This window comes from Melospiza georgiana, chromosome 6, assembly GCF_028018845.1.
Source record: "Melospiza georgiana isolate bMelGeo1 chromosome 6, bMelGeo1.pri, whole genome shotgun sequence".
NCBI classification, from domain to species: Eukaryota; Metazoa; Chordata; class Aves; order Passeriformes; family Passerellidae; genus Melospiza; species Melospiza georgiana.
In genome coordinates, this window is record NC_080435.1 from 27,972,897 (window position 1) to 27,992,819 (window position 19,923).

At 40.9% G+C, this 19,923-nt stretch overlaps 1 protein-coding gene across 1 annotated transcript in view; it reads right to left on the bottom strand.

The window, feature by feature from the left end:
• Positions 1–19,923, bottom strand: part of KIAA1549L (KIAA1549 like) — a 133,759-nt gene that overhangs the window by 24,069 nt on the left and 89,767 nt on the right. Inside the window, exons 14-16 of the mRNA XM_058026707.1 lie at positions 11,483–11,661; positions 9,320–9,537; positions 4,862–4,991 (exon numbers count right to left, since the gene is read on the bottom strand). Coding sequence (XP_057882690.1) covers positions 4,862–4,991; positions 9,320–9,537; positions 11,483–11,661 — 527 coding nt within the window. The remainder of the gene's footprint in view (positions 1–4,861; positions 4,992–9,319; positions 9,538–11,482; positions 11,662–19,923) is intronic.

Genomic DNA, 19,923 nt, shown 5'->3' on the forward strand with positions numbered 1-19,923 from the left:
GAGTATAATAGCCCTTTATATTCTACATTCTTTGCTGGGAAAAGTAGCAGGGACACTCTGTAGCAGATTAAACTGTCAATGGCTCACTTAAAACCAATTAGAATTAACATTTGAATTCTTGCCTTAGTTGTATCAATGGCAGTGCAACTGTGCCAGGAAGAGAACGGTTCCCCAAATAGTGCCATCACTGTGAAGGACCCCTTACAAGGGACAGATTATTACAGCTAGAGACACTGAAATTCCTTTGTTCAGGCTCTCACATTAAGATTTCTGAAGAACTGAACTTCAGGAGTTTTTCTGAACTTCCACAATGACATCACAAATTCAGCCCTGCCCCTTGCAGAGAACACCGAGGCCCAGCTCACGTGTCTTACCCAGCACCCATGCAGGAGTCACAGGTATTTACGCAAAGTTAACCTGGGAACAGGGAATCAAGCACATTCTCCCACAACCAGACAGGGCTTGGGCAGCTTAGCTTGAAGGGCTACTCCTAGGGTGATTCCTTCTCTACAGATAAGTACAAACAGAAATCACCTCCCTTTTATTTTTGCTCTAACTCCATGACAGAAATCAATCACATTGCAAGAAGCTGAAAGTGGAATACCACACTTCATCTGCATTTTTAAGATCAATTTTACATCCAAGAGTTTTAAAAACATATGTTTTTAACCAGCAACTATAATTATATTTATATAATATATAAATATATAATAATAAATATATAATTATATTTTATAATTCTTTAAATACCTGTAAAATGCATTGACTGTGAAGGATAAATGGGATGAGCAATAGGATCTGTGCCTCCTTCTATATATAGCATGTGCTTAGAAACTGTGCTAGTGTTTAAAATAGCCCTAAATAAAAGAATACAACAGGATGTTCTTGCTAAAAATTCCAGCACTATCCTGATCATTTCAGTGTACTGTAGCTCCTAGTGTGGCATATCTTTTTCCCCTGTAATAGTGATTTTCTACACCTGAACAGATAAGTGACTGTGCCCCCAAGCTTTTGTAAGATGTGGGACAATCATAAAATATATTTATTCCTTTTCAGAGGGAAATACCAAACTGGTGTTCTTTTTCTGTTATCAGCCACTCATAAAAGAGTTATACTGGTAGTGAAAACTGATAATAAATCTAAGTAAAATACTAATTTGCTTTCCCTGTTTTAAGCATACCTATTTTGTATTGAATGAAAGTATGGCAGTAAAAAAGAAAGAAAAATTAAGATAAAAATTAAACATTTGCACATTAAAATTTAACCATAATTTACATAGTCATAGTTACACAGTATATTATCTAAATTCAAAGCCAGAAACTCAAATTCAGGCTTCTCAAGTGGTACACACATCAGATTGGGGGAAGGGGAATGCAACTGCACCAAATTATCTTAAATGGATAAACTTTGTAGGAAATCTTCAACTAAAACCTCTCCCATAATTTCATTCCTTCATTTTGATTCCATTGGTGCTTGTGTTGCTACAGTAAATAAAAATCAGACACATTTTAGAAAGCTGACTATAAAATGCAATGGTATTTTGTGTAAGTGCAGCCAAAGAGCCTCTGAAATCATAATATCCTGACTGGATGATTAACAACCGTGGTTCTTCCATTTGCTCATGCCTGCAAAAATGTGAGTGGAATCCCACATAGACCTATTAGTACCCAAAGCTGAAATAAATCAGTTTTTTTACTGCAACTCACTGCTGAAGCCATTAGACCCCCACAGAATGTTTAAAATATATCACATGTATACAAGATTCATATTAGCAGCCAACATTAAGGCAGCTTTGAATCATCAATATAAAAGATGACATGTAGATTTTGCAGAAAAATAATAATAATTTCTTTTCCTCCTATTTTAAAATCTATTTCAATTCTTCCTATCACTTTCTGAGTGTTATTTTTTATTTTGTTTGTTATCCTTTCAACAGAAACACTTAGCTACCCTAAATAGAGGCCACCATTACATAAAATCATACACAGGTACTGCACAATAGAAGGGACTAGAGGTACTTGAAGAAAGCAAACAAAACCCTGCAGTGAGAGACAGACTCTCTATATCTCTTGAATAATTCTGCTGCTGCAACATTATCAGTAAAATTCTTTAGACGAACGTTAATCTATAACCTTTGGGGTGCATTGCATTAATTTAGCTATATCAACTAAATTATGCCCATTAATTCTTTTGTATACTGATTATTTAGATATGTATAATAAGGTCATTTTCTTCCTTTGATAGCAAAAACAGCCTAAATATTTTCTGCTCTGGTATAAATCATTAGAGCAGTCTAGAGGTTCTAGAATCTTTTGTTATGGCATGTACTCTACACAGAGTTGTTCATGAACTTGTTGAAAATAATAAACATGTTAATAAAGTCTTCTGAATCTAATGCCTACTTGAAGTTGATGGTAGTGAAACCTGTTGGGACTCCTTAAAATGGAAAGCTAGATACTGTTTAATAATAATTCATTTATAAAGGCACTATGAAGGCAAGTAATATACTGAGAACATCAAACAGTAGAACGTATACTCCAAAATAATATTAAAAGCTACATATTCCATATGGACAAATGTAAAATATTGGATCTTTATCCTCATATCTTCACCAGTTTTTAGCTCTGAGAAACAGAACCACAATTCAAAGAAATATCACAAAAATTAATTATAGAGAATGAAGTATTTTCAGAAAAGTATAAATGAAGTATTTTAGAAAATCATTTAGAAATTTGTTATTGAAAGGAAACTTTGTGGTTGTGCACATGAATGAGGAATTCTTAAAAAGTTTTTTTAAAGAATCTGGGAGATCTCAATCTCTTTTCTTTAAAAATAAAAGCATTATTGTTGCTGGGAACAAAAACCTCAACACATAACCTGGGTGTACTGGTAACAGCTCAAATTCCCTCCACAAATTTTTATGCTGTAAAAAAAGTCTCCCGACTTTTTTTAGGCAATACAAACTATTTGATTCATAAAATGAATGATTTGGCACTGCTTATAAAATGCAGATTTCACTATTCTTTGGAAGCACCTGCTGCTAAATAACATGCTGGGAGGAAGAGTTTAGCAGCACTCTGAGAAGGCTGGAACATTTAATATGACAAATTGGATGTCAAAAATGGGTGCCAAGCGTTGCTGTATGAAACAGAAAGGGCACATGAGTCAGCACTCAGAGCAGCCCTTCCTCACCCATTTTCAGAGGTCAGATTTGCAGAGGTGTTTAGCTGGTGAGATCCATGAATTCCATGGATGCAGCCATCAGTGGGTATCCTGGGAGACTGAGCCTGTCAGACACAGCTCCCAGGAGCCTCAAACAGGAGAGGGGGACCAGCCCACGCTGCAGGCTCAGGCTTGGCAGCTAAATTTCAATATCCTGTCCCATTTCCCAGCAGCATTTCTGTGCTTTCAGATGAGAAATGCATTCAGAGCTGGAAGAGGTGCACTGCAGTGAATCTGCAGTGCATCGGGCAGAGGGATTTTATGTAACTTATCAGTGAAGCACTGTGCCAGGGACAGGTTGCCCGACTGCAGCACCAAAGGCAAGGCAAAAGCAATTTTTTCTGTGATGTGCACACATCTCACAGCTTACAATTACTCTGAGGACACTTCAGAATCTGCAAAAGCTCATTAATCTACTTCCAAGGTTTTTAATATATTTTCTTTTAAAAATGGTTTTTATATAGCATACACAATATATTGAAATATATTTTTAAAATCTGCTGCCGTGCCTGCTCCCCGAATGTTTTCAACACTGATTTCCAGGGAAATATCCCCTGTGAAAAACTAGCTTTTATTAGCATAGTATTGGCATCCTAATTCCTCAGAAAGCAGTGTACCAGTCAGCCCACTCACACAGCTCCACACGACTCCTGCAGTCTGATGGGAAGTGTCCAAATGCAGGGAATCATTTCAGAAATCTGACAACTACAACTTACCCTGAAGAATTCCGTAAAAGGTTTAAACTTTCCTGAACACATTCCCCCAACTTTGGTACTTTCTTTCTCCTTGCTAAAATCACATTCCTGGCAGACAATGAAATATCCCCCCACAAAAAATGCTTTTCACCTACAGTGTTTAGAGGATGGGCAACCACAGGTGAACTTCCTTGTTTTCCAGAATGGTTTAGACCCTCTCTAGGACTGATCTTCAGGGCTGGCTGAGCAACAGTAGTTTGCACATGTGACAAAGGATTGAAAAACTCAACATTTCCCCAGTGTGGGGGGATATTTTTAATCCTCCTTCTGGGTTCACACAGCATCAACTTGCATCCAGTGTTTGTTCAGACTGCACAAGACAACTCCTCTGCCTTGTGCTGCCTGCATGAGCTCCTTGGACCACAAAGCAGCATCACCTCTAGCTGGGTTTGACATTTACCTACACAAAACTCCCCCAGTTCTGATGGGAGCAAGAGGACAATCCCTGTCCCCAGGGGATTTCCAAAAACACTGCCATTGGGACTTAGTTCTTAGGATGAACTCCTAAGTTCATCCTCTGTTTATTCTTCTGAACCAAGAGAGCAGCTCCATGCTGTTCTTCAGAACAGAGGATTTTAATTGCAATGAAGAAAGCTCACTGTCAAGTAGCCACACACTTAGAAGAACTATCTAAATTCAAGATTTAATACTTTGGCAAATAATGGGGTTTGGGCAAAGGTTTTCTTTGCATTTCAGACTGTAAAATGATGTAGAATGATAAAGTACATGAAAGAGTCTGAGCTTTCTTCAGGATGCTGAGTGCACATAAACTCCTGTAGCACTAAATATCTCATGGCAATCTGTCTTGTGGCTTATCAATTGTTGCCTGGAGCAAGTTAAGGCTTTGCTGAGCAGATTTCTGTGCCTATACCCAACAAACTTACATCATATCCACTGTTACGGATGCCACGCCTCGGCCTTTCTCGAGTCACCAGCAGATCCATCTCCGTTTCCCCTGGGCTGGGACTGTTCAGGGACTGCCTGCTTCTGTACACTGAGTTCTTCAGGGGCTGCCTAGAAAACATGAAACAAGAAAATGGTAAAATGAGAAAGAAAAAATAATGACAGACAGTAATTGCCAATACTCACCTTTATTCTAAAATTATGACGTTCATAAAAACGCCACTTTGTTACAGGATATTCTTTCTACATACATGAAGTGCTAGAAATCTGTAACCTTATTAAGAGATGATTAATTTCTTGTTACAGTTTAAGGAAAATAAAAGTTACGTAAAAGGCATGGACATTGTATGTGGGAGCTTGCCAGATGAAATATGTCCCAAGAAGATATCAGGACCCTTTTAAGTTCAGCTGATATGATTCAAACTAATTTTTAAAAACATATTAAAAAATAACAGGCTCTCCCACACACACAGATGGGGAGCAGAGATTTTGGTTGCTGATCCTGAGCGCTGAGAGAGAAGCAGGAAAAAGCTCCAATGAAACAAACCCCCAGCACAGGGAAGAGATGCAGCAGTGGGAGGAAACTGTTGCAAGATGCTGGTTTTAAATAGCCAGTTTGGTAACTGGCCACAGCTTTCTCTGAGAGCTGTCCTTCCTGGCATTCAGCTGCTTCACTGGGACAAAGTGCTGCTCATCCCTGGGCACTGAGCTTCCACTGCTGGGTGCTCCAAGCCAAGGGGAAGGAAATGCAATAGAAAGGCAGAATAAAACTGAATATCCAAAATACCTGGTAATCTCTCCAGCAAAACAATTTCTGCTCTTGTTGCTGGTTATACAAAAACAAATGCAGCATCCCTCTGTGAAATACAAAGCATATCTGTACATATCTGTAGGAGGGTTTGCCAAATGGTGCTACATGAACTTTATGCTTCATCAAGCTGCATCTTTTAGGAAGGCTACTTCTACACCAGCAGAGTTTGTGAGTTGTTCTCATGCTTTGTCTGGTCATTACTCATTTTGTTGCACAGTCCAGAGGAGCACTGCTTCTGAAGTAGATCAGCAACAGATGAAATCATGGCATGCCAGCTTCATTTATTAACACAGCAATTACACTGCTAGAGCCTGATACAAAGTTATCTTTGCCTAGCGATGCTATTTTTCTGCCTTGTGCAATTACTCCATTCAGAATATTAAAATTAGATCAGGTCATCTAACATCTCTGTGCTGCTTATTTCACACAGAGGACCTGCCAGTGCTCATAGTGAAGTAAGACAAGTTGCACTATTATGTCTGAAGTCACATTTTCAAGTCACTCCATGGTTTAACATCTCAAGAACCATCAATGAAATGAACAGACAAGACAGTCCAAATTAATTCACTGATAAATAATTCTTCAGTTATTTCAGATCTTGTTAACAGCACTTTTTGCCTTGACAGATAAGAGCAGCAGAAACTGGTTTGCAGAAATCCAGAAAGTAGGACATTTACATGATCAGACAGGATAAAAGGTAGGACAAAAAAACCCAATTTCACGCTTCTGATTAAATAAATTACTCAGGCATGTACTTAGTTCTAAGACAACTTTGCAAAACTTCTGTGTGACCTTTGATCACAAATCACCATGCTTGTGTTTCAAAGTCCCAAATGCACTTCCAAAGCAGAAGGCAAGCAGAGCTTTTGGAATAAGTTTCTCCTAGAAAAATAATATTGAGTAAATTCTTTCTTGCTATATAGTCTTTCTCTGACTATATCGTTGGTATTAACAGAAAACAGGGTTATGCACAGGGTAACCAGATCTGACAACCTCCATCTTCTTACATCAAAGGTCTCCAAAATTTCATATGTTTTACAATAGGTCCATAAATACTTAGTTGAGGCAATTGTGATATATTTTATAAGGAATTCAAATATTCAGATCTGTGAAACGTGCAGATTCTTGACCTGATTGCAAACTATTAAAGAAAACCCGAGAATAGTGCATCTCATCATTAGGCTCTTAAAAATTACCTTGAGATTGCCAATTACCTCATTTAAGAGAGTTTTACTAATGAGAAAGGAGGTATGAACAGGAACAACTGGCATCAAATGGGTTAGGAAGTGCCTTCTGGGAACACAGCTGGAATGTTTTAAAACATGGGGATTATGGTACTGATGACTGAAAGGTACCTAGAGCACAAAGCTCTGCTCTGGAAAAAAAAAACAAATCATTTAGCAGCAATGCTTTGTAAATAACTTTTAAATACAATTTTAAATTAATTCAAAATATTAAGGTAACCTTAAGTAATCAACTGCATCCCTATTTTCTGATATGTTTTAGAAGTACTGTAACAATGCAACTTAAGTTAGAGGACTATATAAAAAACAGAAAATATGCTTACCCAGATTGCTTTTAAAGCAATTTTATCTCATTACAGAAATGCAATTGTATTGATTCATTTATCAATAACCAAACCTCACACTACCTTGTTGTATTTTTCAAGGTTTTCCTTCAGCAGTGTAATATTTTAGCCATCTTAGAAAACTAAGGGCAATAATTTTCATACCAAATTTAGTTCCAGTGAGGAAATTTCAGCACAGAATTCAGAACTGGTTTGTTTGTAAACACTGCAGCATCTGTAAAGTTCATTAAGGGTTCTGTGTCTTCACAGAAATGCATCGGAAGCAATTCTCTCTCCTCATGTGGGGATACAGGTCATATATTTAACAAGTCCAGCAGCCAGCCTTTCATGGTGCAGCTGGAATCATTCCTCCACAGGGGTTTACCTGCCTCCCAGCAGTTTCTGTCATTCCAGGGATCCCTGGCTGAAATAGACTGTGGCAAATTTACACAACACACAGGAAAAAATGTATGGGATCCTCCCACACACTGGCACGTGAACAAACATCAGTGTGTTTAACAAAAGGCACGTGGCTGTGTTAAAGCTTGAGTTTAAAACTTTAAACACTTCCTGTGAGCCATGTGACACATAATAAGCATCCAAATTAATGTGTCACAGCCACACCAATGTGTTGAGGGACTTTGGACTAAATGCATTCCTCAACACAAGTTCCCAGTGCTCTGTCTGTACCTCCTGGACACAGAGTGTGCAGAGCAGGGCTCTCATGTAAGGACAGGCTCCATTTTTTACCTTCTCTGTGTACAATAAATTGGAAAACTCCACAAGGAAATGGTGCCCCAGGACATCCAACATAACATACAGCTGAGTCAGTCTTTTCTCCTCGGCGACCTCTGCAGCCCTGGCAAACAGCTCTTCCAGGGCAGTATCCCTCAGCCACTGAACTCTAGACCTACAGAAACACATCTGATCTCAACTTTTGCCCATAATCTGAGGCAACAGTGCTCTTGTAATTCCCATTACAGTCTTTTTCATGCCTGTGCCCAGACGGTAATTGCTGCAGCTGCACTGTGTGCAGTGCCTGTGTCACCAGCAATACTCTGATTGCAGTCCACTCATGCTCATAGGAAAATTCTGGTCTGAGCTTTCCAGGAGATGGGATGCAAGATTGCACCTGCAGGCGTGAGGGCCATTTCCAGGGGAAAGGTGCTTCAGTATCCCTTTTTCTCTCATGGATCAACTGATGTTAGTCCCTAATTACAGTAAGAACCAGAGCCCTCCTGTGTAAGGTGTAATGGCAAACACATTCTCTTACCATCCCTCATCCTCCAGAGCTTCCAAGGAAGAGGAATCTGCACACTGTGCCATTCCTGGGGTAGGACTGGTGTGATCTCCTCTTTCCAACATGCCAGTTTGTGTTTCAGAGAGCACCAGCAACAGAGCACCCACCCACAGCTCAGGCACAATCAGCACCTGCTCTCCCTCCTCATTTCTAAAATGGGGTTTTGAATGCTACTGCTATGCCATCCTCAGGAGACAGTGAAGTGTTAATCAAACATTGGCAATGTTATGCATCATGCCAGCTTCACGTGACAGATGAGCAAATTATGAATTTCTCTGTTAAAGGCACAGGAAGATCACCAATAACAGGCACACAGATACTATCACTGCAGGACTTACAGGGACAATGCACTGGTTCTGCTATCTCATGCCCTCTGCAATAGTTATATTCAGATTAAAATAGTGACAAAATAGTAACACCACTGTATTTTGAAAAAGAATCAATGCTAACTTCCTGCCTAAAGTCTGCTCTGAGTATCACCAATAACATTACTACCACTTTTTCTGTTTACCTTTGAGAATGACTCACAAGAACTTGCAACAGTCCCTTCCCTTATTTTTTCTCTTTCCATTTGTTTGTTTTTATCCACACTGCAGTTTTACCAGAGAACACGTTTTCCATGGGCTGTATGAATTTTCTTCATAAAGCAGAAGGGGCAGTGACCAGATACAACAAACACCTGGCTCATTAAAATGGCCCCCCCTGACTCCCAGGACATCAACTCTCTTCCCAGATGAAGAACTGCAAATAAAAAGTCTCACCTGTTCTTAGGCTCAGCAAATGGAGATGAGACATCTGCATCTGGATCCAAAATATGGTCAAGTTCTTTCTGGTTTTTCTCATACATCCTTTTTCTGTCTGTCAGTGCCTTGCTGCTATCAACCTGTGGGAAATCATAGTACCCTTTCCTCTTGGCTTTCAGGCGCAGCTTGTTGCGGTAGTGCTCTATATCAGACTTCTGCTTCAAAGCCTTGTTCACCTAAAAGGCAAGAAGATGTTTCAGGGCTGCTGGTGGGCTGGCTACCTCCAAAGGATCTCGTCAGCGCGTGTTTGATGCGCCGCGTGTGTCATCCCTCTGTAGCACACCGTGCCATCTGCAAGCAGCGAGGAACTGCAAGTGAACAGAGCCGCTGCATTTTTATGCCTTGGCAGATGGTTAAATAATTTTAGCCTAAAAAAACTGTGTACCATTACAACAGTGACTCAGAGACACCCACTGAGGAAAAACACGAGTGGTGTCAGCCAACCGCCATGACCCAGCGCTGCATGTGCTTCAGGGCACAGCATGAAAACTCTGCTGGCGTACAGAGACATCCCCCCTTGACTGCACAAAACCTGAAATAAGTCACCACTGATGGCTGAGGAAGGAGTCCAGTGAAATGTCATCAAATGTCTATTTTGTTTATACGCTTTCTGACGGGCTCCTGTGCGGTGGTGTTCACAGGGGTCTTAGGATGAGGGAAGAGACGACAATGTTGACTCTATGCTTCAGAAGGCTTGATTTGTTATTTTATTATACATATTATATTAAAACTATACTAATAGAATAGAAGAAAGGATTTTATTAGAAGGCTAGCTAAGAATAGAAAAGGAATGATAACAAAGGCTTGTGACTGACCAAGACAGTCCGGACAGCTGGACTGTGATTGGCCATTAATTAGAAACCACTGACACAAACCAATCACAGATCCACTTGTTGCATTCCACAACAGCAGATAATTATTGTTTACATTTTGTTCTTGAGGCTTCTCAGCTTCTCAAGAGAAAAAAAATCTTAAAGAAAAGATTTTTCATAAAACATGTCTGTGACACTCCTGTCAGAGAGGAACCTTTAAAAAATGGGTGTTTGCTCCATCCTGATACAGCTTAGTCCCATGGTTTCTCTAAAGTACTGAAAAAACTTCCCTCCGGCTTCAAACTGCAAGTTACCTGGAAATCAGGGATGTACTTCATCTTCCATAGTCAAATTCCACAATCTCCTCAAACTACAGGAAGTGTGTGTGTAAGGGTGCACACAGCACCAGCAGTGTCATCCTGCTGCCTTACAGAAAAGAGATGTTGAATGCTAAATAAGCCTGTCTCCAAGTTTGGAAGCTACATGGCACATCAGGACTTAAAATGCCAGTATGAAATGGAGCACAACAGGCTGCAATAATCCAGGCCCACATGGGACCTCTGTCTTTTACAGTGTTGCTGGCAGCAGCCCTCCCTGCTGCTTTTAAACTGTTTTTAGCTGTTTAAATGACTGTTGCAATGCGAGTTTGTAAACAAGGCACCTCTGTGGCTTGTTCCCATCATGTTCAACAACTTCATGAAAGCCTCAGTCCTTTGTAAATGGACTAGTCTTGATTAAATCTACATCAAAATATGAGTATAAAATAAGTATTGCAGTCAAAGCATGCTTTTTGGCCAGCATCTGGAGCAGACATTCGTGCCATCCCATTTTTTTCCTTCAAAACAAGTGTACCTACCCTCTGTGCAGGGAAGAGGCTGGAGTACAGAGCAAGGCCAGGGTCCCACTGCCCCCTTTCTCACTCTGATTGAGCTATAGTGCTCAGTACAGAAAGATCAGCCTGGCACCCAGATGATCTATACACATTTTCATAACCAGCTACAGAATTCACATAGGAAAAGATGTTAATCTGCTGCCTTCATTAATTATTTTTTTTCAAATAGGAGAGAGGGACACTGGGAGGGTAGGAATATAGAAAATCACCTCTTCCAAGGTCGCAGGCACTCACAGGTGCATTGTGAAAGAGCAGATCTTAAATTCTCAGGTCTGTGCACCCACAGTGCTAATGGAACTTTATGTAGCATAAAGGTGACAAGCTCCTAGCAGCCCTCAGCTTTAATAGGCTTAAGATCCTTCCACTTGTGGCTGTAGCCAAGTAAACACCTGGAGACACTTCTCAGGCAGTCCTTACCTCCCCATTGGTGATGGCAGACTCCTGGCTCCTCTCTGAAGCAGCGTGGACAGCAGGGAGGGCCACAGGTTTGATGGCGATGAGCTGCACTGAGCCCGAGGAGGTGTCGAAGGGGTCCACAGCAGATTTGGCCACATTGTCAAAGAGAATCCCTCCTTCCTCTTCATCACTCACGGCCACTAGAGCACATCAAACTCACTCAGCACAAAGACACAGACATTTCTGCGGCCTGCTCGAGGGGAAATTCAGCAAGCACACGCTTTGGATTAATGATGTGCTCAGTGCACTCGAGGTGCAGGCCTGGGAGACCTTTACACCAGGGAAAAACATCCCATTAGAGCACAGGAAATATTATGGATTCAAAGGATTGTCTGTCCCTTCCCCAAAGAAGGTTCCAGTCCATGCTAATAAGATGGGAAAAAGGAGAAGAAGGACACAGGAAATGGTATGAAAATGACAGTGAAAGATAAGGTAGATGTTTTTCTAGGTTTCACATGGAAACACACACACAGGTGCCCACGTGCCAAGGCATCTGTAGCTACACCTGATCAAACCCAAGACTGCAGCTTTTTTTCTGTCATACTGCAAGAGCATACTCAAAATATGCTAAAATAAACAGGTTTCTTTTTCAAAACTTATTAATGCTAAAAACACCACTTATTAAAATAAAAGCATTTTCTGCTGTGTGTTAAAAATGCTTAAGAAACTGATGGTATCTAATCTTATGCTAATTTTTTGCTTTGTAAGCAGTACCTCAGGTCTCTGTGAAGTTAAACTTTACAATTTCTTAAGAACCAGAAGAAGGTTTCTGTAAATCTTTAAAATTAAATGGCATGGCAAAGTATCTTTAGATTTCCATATAAATAAATAAATCTCCCACATGCAATTGGGCTCTTTCTCCTCCAAATTTTCTTTGCAAACCTGCATCACTTTGTCAGCTGTTGAATCTCAAAAATCTTACCCACATTTTGAAATAAAAGAATGACAGTAAAGCATAAGCATAAATTCTACAAAGAGATCCTTGCAAACATTTTTGAATAATTATGCTATTAGAGGGAAGAATGCTTGCTCCATCTCCTAGCTGACAGCAGCAGAGATCCTCTGCTAAAGAACAAAGTGGTCTGCTCTAAATTTATTTCCTCTGAAAATAAACTCTAGTTTAATATTTAATCACTGCACAAATTACAATGGACTTGTATAAACTCAGCAGTTTAGACAGCCAATGATTTTGGTAAGAAAATATTTGACAGCAGTAACATAAAACATGAACCCACTGAGTAAGCTCATTATCTCTGTCTGTGCTCAGTGTGACTGCACTTGGCACCACTTGAGCTTTTGAGCAATGGATGGGTTAAATCACTGTGTCATTAAATACTATCCCTGCAGCACCACACAAGTGTCCAAACATTGAGGCTTCAGTGGGTGTTGAGTGGCCCTGTCCCTCCTGGGGGTCCTCAAACACCCCAGATGTGTGTGCCCTGTCCCTGTTGGGGTTGCTCAAGCACCCCAGATGTGTGTGCCCTGTCCCTGGGGTTACTCAAACACCCCAGATGTGTGTGCCCTGTCCCTGTTGGGGTTGCTCAAGCACCCCAGATGTGTGTGCTCTGTCCCTAGGGTTACTCAAACACCCCAGATGTGTGTGCCCTGTCCCTGGGGCTGCTCAAACACCCCAGATGTGTGTGCTCTGTCCCCAGATGTGTGTGCCCTGGGGTTGCTCAAGCCCTCCAGGTGTGTGTGCTCAGTGGAATGAGCAGCTCACAAGCCCAGCTCAGTGACAGTGCCCCAGACTGCCAGGGACCACCAGGACACCACAGCAGCAGAAGCAGGGAATTAGGGGGTCCTCTCCTGGCACTGACCACATGTTTCACATTCCAGTGAGTACAAAGGCATGTCTTTATACTCACTGTAAGCATGGGTGCTCTTCCCTGGGGGCATTTTGAAACCTGGTAGCCACAGAGAGCTCAGCTACCTGCAGATGCAGGGGGTGTCCTCTCAGACCTGATTTCAGGAGCAGAAACCAAGAGTTTTTCTTAATGAAAGATAATTCCTCTAGGACTCATTAAAGGAAAGGAAAATTAAGGGTGAAAAGAATCAGAAACCACAGATAACAGCTAATTCTGATGGGGAGTACTCTCAGTATCAGCCCTCTCAAAGGTAAGCACAACTCCTGCACCTACTGCAGTGCTACCAGCATAGAAATGAGAGCCAAATGGGGCTAGAAACTGGAGTTTTATTCCATCCCACCTTAGCATTTGTTCATTTATAGTGTAAAAGTAGGTTTTATTCCCCACTGCCCCTTTTCCACTGGAAGATGATAAAGAGAGCCTGTGATCTGCAGCCACTGGCACACTGCTATAACAGGGCAGGGAACTGTAGCAAGCACTAGGAAATTCATCCTTTGCTCCTATCCATCTCCTCCCAAGAGAATTTACAGCAACCATTTATGACATGACTGAACCATAACAACCTCCAAGCTTTGAAAAACAACCCAAAGGAAGTCCAGAGAAATGTTGGAGAAATCCTGGAGTGTTTGTTTTTGCTGTGTATCCCTGCCCTGGGTCAGTCCATCCATGGGTGAGTAACTAGCCAGCATGGGAAACTTCAGGAAACTGCCCACACATTCTTTATAGTCACTCACAATAATCACCTTTACTTGTTATAGCTGGCAACATGGTTTAAAAGTGATCTTTTACATTTCTGTTTCCAAACAGATGCATTCCATCACTATTGTGGAGTTCTACTCCTGCCTCCACTGTGTGAGCACAGAGACTCAGAAGCCCAGTGGCAGAAAAGGGCAAACCACAACTTAATCACTACTTAACAGCACTTTCCCACCTCTGAAATACCTCGTGCCAACTATCTCATGCCACATGATCCACTGAGATGGAATTACTCTTTCTAATCTTTCTGTGGCTGCAGCACATGATGATCTACCCAGAGCAATCATTGATGCAGGTCGAGTGCCAGGTGCAGTGAAGAGCAGGGTGGCACTGGGTCCCTGAGTGTGGCCTTGTGAGCTCCCCAGGACAAGGTGAGAGAGGAGAATTTGACCCCATGCCCTCAGAAGACTGATTTATTATTTCATGACATTATATTATATTAAAGAATGCTACACTAAAACTATACTAAAGAAAGAGAAAGGATACATCAGAAGGCTAGAAAACAATGATAATGAAAGCTCATGATGGACTCCTCAGAGTCCAACACAGCTGGCTGTGACTGTCTATCCAAACATGTGAATTGTTTTTAATTAATGGCCAATCTCCAGTCCACATTCCAGAGCAGCAAAAACATGGAGGAGCTTAGGCTTCTCATCTTCCCGGGAGAAGAAATCCTGGCAAAGGGATATTTCAGACAATGTCACAGTGACACCTGAGGAGCAGCAGCATCCCTGAAGTTCTGTCTCCACACCTCTGCAGCCACCAGAACACGAGGTCTGCCTCAGGGATGCTGTGCTCCCATTTCCAGGCAGCTCTGAGCTATTCCAGCCAGCAATGCCAGCAGGTGGTGCTGCCCACTCGTGACCAGCTGGTCCCATGGAAAAGGGGCTCTGGGACTGCAGCTCTGAGCAGTTAAAAAACAATTAGGCAGGTAAAGTAGTCTGGTTTTATCTAGGTAATTATTTAGAGTTTAAAAAAAAAAGTGATGCTTTTGTCAGCCAAAGATTTCAATGAGGCCACGGAAGATTCCGTATCTCCTCTCTCTTTCCCTCTACCTTGTCTTTCTTCCCCTCTCCCTCATCAAAATAAGCCAGAATGAAGCAAAAAAAGGATTGAAATACTTGCACTTAAAAAAAAAAAAATTAAGGACATTTAAATTTCCTGTGAATCAGGTAACCTTCCAGCCAAACACCTGAAACAAAGATTTGTGCTGTCCTGCTCAGAAAGATTTTGGAAGCCCTCAGAAAAAGAATGACATCAATAGAGAAAAACACATAAAGCCACAACTTGGGATTCACCTGCAAGAAGGTGGACATGCTCTGACTTTTCTTACATCACTTAATGAAATATTTATGAAGATTTATTTTAGATGAAGGGAGGGCAAACATTGTAAGCATACCTAGAGTACATTTATACCTGCAGTTTGATAAAGAGCAAGCACTGTCACCTATTTAAAAAAGCTCCTTAGGAAAAAGCCCAGGTATCAGTATTTCAAACAGAAACCCTGACACCTGAATATGATTTAATAATGAGGAACTAATTTTCATATTAGAGAAAATCTCTATATAAAGAAAAAAATATATACTTTTTTCTACATCATCCAAGTTATTCCATTGGTAAGATGACTATCTCCAGAAAGATACAAAGAGATGCTTTAAACAATAAAAAAAATCTGTTTCTGAAGGAGTTTATAGGCCTATAAGTAAAATATAACTTTCCCCACATTAGCATCTGAACCTGTCTGGACAGAAATACCTGTCTGTAAGATATTGCCGTGTAATAGAAAACACATTTGTGTACACACACACCCTTCCACAACTACACCCAGCTCTGAAACACTCTGCAATGCTAAACCTCCCACAAACAGCACAAATATTGTATTTTCAGAAGCAGGCAGCTTACAGACTAATGGAAGCAGCTCATGATTCCTCCTGGACAGTATTTCCTTGGGTGTAAATTCTGCTAAATGCTTGGTGATGTGCCTCAAGTGTTGCAGTCCTGGCTTTGCCTGGGATCCTGAAGCAGGAGCCACCTGACCAGGTCATTGGAGATCTCCAAAGTGGTATTTGCAGGTTTCCAATGAAACTGTGTACACAGGGTGAGTATTTGTCCCTTAGCTGCTTGTTTGGTTCCCTTCTTGTGAAGGCTTCCTGTTCTTATAAGCAGGGATCTCTCTTTCTCTCTGGTTATGTCTTCTTCTCCAACCACATCTGCCTCATCTTTCTAAACATCAAAGGCTTTCAAAAAAAAGACCATAAATTTCATAATGCTTCCAGTGAATCCACCAGCCCCTTTTCTTGGCTGACACTTCTGTAATAAGCAGGTACATTCACTAATTAAAAGAAAATTATTTAACTGACAAGGATGATGAACACACAAAGACAGGGAAGACATGAGAGCCTACAACAGTAGCTTCTTCAAGGAAATGGTGCTGCAGGAGTTTTAAAAACCTTTGCAAAAATAGTTTTCTGTTTGCACAATAAAACTGTGCATTTGTCTTCTTCAGTGCTGACATGTAAGTGAAAAATCCCAGCCATCCAGACTGCCACTGGGTCTGATAGCATGAGCATCTACATGCTCTTTACACTGCTGCTTGGATGAAAACTCCTGTCAGACTCCATTAGTGGCAGAGCCAAAGTCATCTAGAGGGGGAGGCAAACGTGAATCGTGAATGAAGAAATATTTAACTGTGTGACCAAGTGCAGATCCCAGATCCCTCAGAGATCTGCTGTAACAGGCACCTTAGAAACAGCATGCAGTATTTTCTTGCCATGAAAACAGCAACCAAAAAGGGTCAAAAAAAAAAAAAAAAAAAAAAAAAAAAGAAATTCTATTGACTAAGTCTGAAGAAAAAAAAAATTCACAGTCATGAGCAGGATGCTAGCAGGGTCACAGTGCTCTCACTATTTAAAGCAAATAAACAACAAAAACAAGGGCAGTAGAAGAAATAGAAACACTAAGGGGAATAATTAGTCTGTGTCACACAAGCTGAAATCTTGGGAGAAAAGGGAATCAATGTGTAAAGCTTCTGGGAGGTTCAATAGCAACTTGTGCCAACACACAGGATTGCAGCTGAACAGGTGGATTTTGTTTGTTCTTTGGGATTTTTACCCCCCTCCAGTTAAATGTAGTAAGTTACTCCAAAAAGCCTAGGAGTTTGCTGTGAGGAGGTGAAGAGGCAGATGAAATCCCAAATTAACACCCATCTGGGGGCAAATGAAAATAATGCTTCAGGATGAGGGAATGGAGGATGAAAAGAGTAGACTCCTTTCTCCACACCACAAATTCTTCCCAGCACTCTGATTTCTCAGCCTTTCCAAGACACAGGCATCATGAAGAGGAATCATCTCACTCCAAATCTGCACAGCTGCTGCTTTCTGATTGGACCTTACCTCCAGAGATCCCAGTTGGCCATGACCCTCTGGAAGCAGTCCTTTCCATTCTGATTTGTATTTCACTCAGCACAAAAAAGGCAGAAGAAGGGTGCTGGGTGTCTGTTAGGATCCACCAGCTCCCCCAGCTAACTCTGTGTCCAAGATGCCACCAGACAACGTTGCTGTTGCCATATTTCCCTTTATTTTGAATCACCATAGACAACTGCTCAGAAATTCAGAAAAACAGACTCTGATGCTGAGCTGCCACATCAGACAGAGTGAAAACTAGTGGCTCACGCTTCTGTAGAATAAAGGAGGCAATGTATCATAGCTAGGCTGAGTTACATCCAAAAATCCCTTTGATTTTAGCTAAACCAATAACACAGATGATTTTTTTTTTTCCCTGCTACTTTGCTCCTGTAGACAGCTCTTGCCTTGACAAAAGAAATTATAGTCTTAGAGACTGGTATTTTAAAAAGGAGTGAGGCCCTTGACTGAATGACTTCTGAAAAGTACTGTTTTCAAAGACATTGTCCAAATGATTGGAAAATGAGAAATTGGTCCAGCTGGGGAAGGTTTCTTACACAAAGAAGTTTGACGCTTGGGGAATGCTTCTTGTACATCTCCACCTGTGGTGATGAGGTTTAAGTATAAACCTGAGCTCAACTACACAAGTTCTTAACTCAACTTCACAAGTTCCCCACAAGTTGGGGAGTCATATGCTTCATTAAGAACTGATAACAAATCAAAACTTTTGGTTTTCCCTAAAAAAAGAAACAAACACTCACACTCTTCCAAAGGTGTTAATGGGAAGACTGCAAGATCAAGCACTTAAAGGTTGAAAAACAACCTACATCAATTTCATTGGCTCCATTTAGTGAGGAGCTGCTGAAAGGAAAGGTTGCACTGTGGGCTGCTTTAGCTCTCTAGGTCTGAGTGGGTTCAGCTTTTTGCTTCTCCCTGAATGATGTTTGGCCTGATAAATGATGGGCAAAACTGTTAATATCCTGTTCTTCTCTTCCACATTCTCTCACAAACCCATCTCAGAAACTGCCATTACCTCTGTTGGCTGATTCATCCATATTACAGTCCTCTAACATACATAACTAGGCACTTTTAAAAAGTGTTTAGGGTCTTTTTAATTACCTAAAGTAAATGAATGTAGAACTCATTAACTTTTAGAAAGAAAACTTCCTATTAATATAACAATAAATGTTATTCAAGAAAAAAACATGCCATTATCTTACAAAATCTTATCACTGTTTGATTCAAGTAGTTATTTTATGTTTTCTGTAGAAATAATGCTCAGCTGAAGAGTTCTCCTGATCCTCCAAAGCATCAAGTCCTGAAGCAAAGCCTGTCAGTCCATGCTGGTTTCACATTGTTCACTCACAGCCCTGACACACTCCATGTGGAGTCAATTTTGATACAAGCCATATAGAATTTAAATACTGAGGTAACATCCAGTGCTGTCATTCCTCCCTGCAACTAAATGTCAGCAAGAAATAGAATCTAAAATTGGTCTGTAACTATGGCAACTAATGAGCCATTCTGACTTGGAGTCCCCAAATCCAACATGTGACCATCAAGGGATTCATTCCAGTTTGAAGATGCTGCTTCTCAGAGAAGAAAATCTGCTGCTGCTTGTGCCAACATTTGTGTGAGAGCCACCAGGCTGGAGAGCTGGAGCAGGCTCAGGCAAACAACTGGGAGAAAAGCAGCTTCTTTCTGAAACTGGAAGGAAGAACAGACACCACCTTCTGTGGATGCTAAACACTCTGGGTCAAGGTAAAACCCTGCAGAAAGCACAAACTGTCCAAGCTGACAATGATGTTCATAATCACAGCACAGGGGAACCAAGGGCTGGCTCTGTGATGAGAACTAATGGGTGCCTTGAGGCTTTGGATTTTAATTTCAATTTCAATAGGCATTTGGGATCACACAGCTCCAAACTGAACTCCATTAATTCTGACAAGGGGAGGTCATTTCATCTGCCATGATCACGTCCTCCTTCTCAGAAGCTGTTCTGAAAGAGTTGTTTAAGGAAACTCTCCTAAATATAAATTAAAAGATATCCCTATAGCTAAAAAGTTCTCCTGTCTTTACCAGGGAGCAAGGTATTTATTCCCTTTCATATCTCTGCAAGGAGACCCTTTTTAGTGCCACGGCAGTCAAGTGAAGACAGTTCTACCAGAAGCAGCTGAAGTCTCTACCAGGAGGGCAGATGTGGTGTCTCATGCACAGGTTTCTCCTAAATTTTTTTCTCCTAAGTTTTTGCTCCTAAATTTTAATGAAGTTAAGATTTAAAATGAAGGGTCACTATTTCCTTCCATTACATTCAGAGGTTTATTTAGGTAGCATGTGTATGTTCTAGAAATGCACTACAGCCCAGATCAGAAGAAAGGAT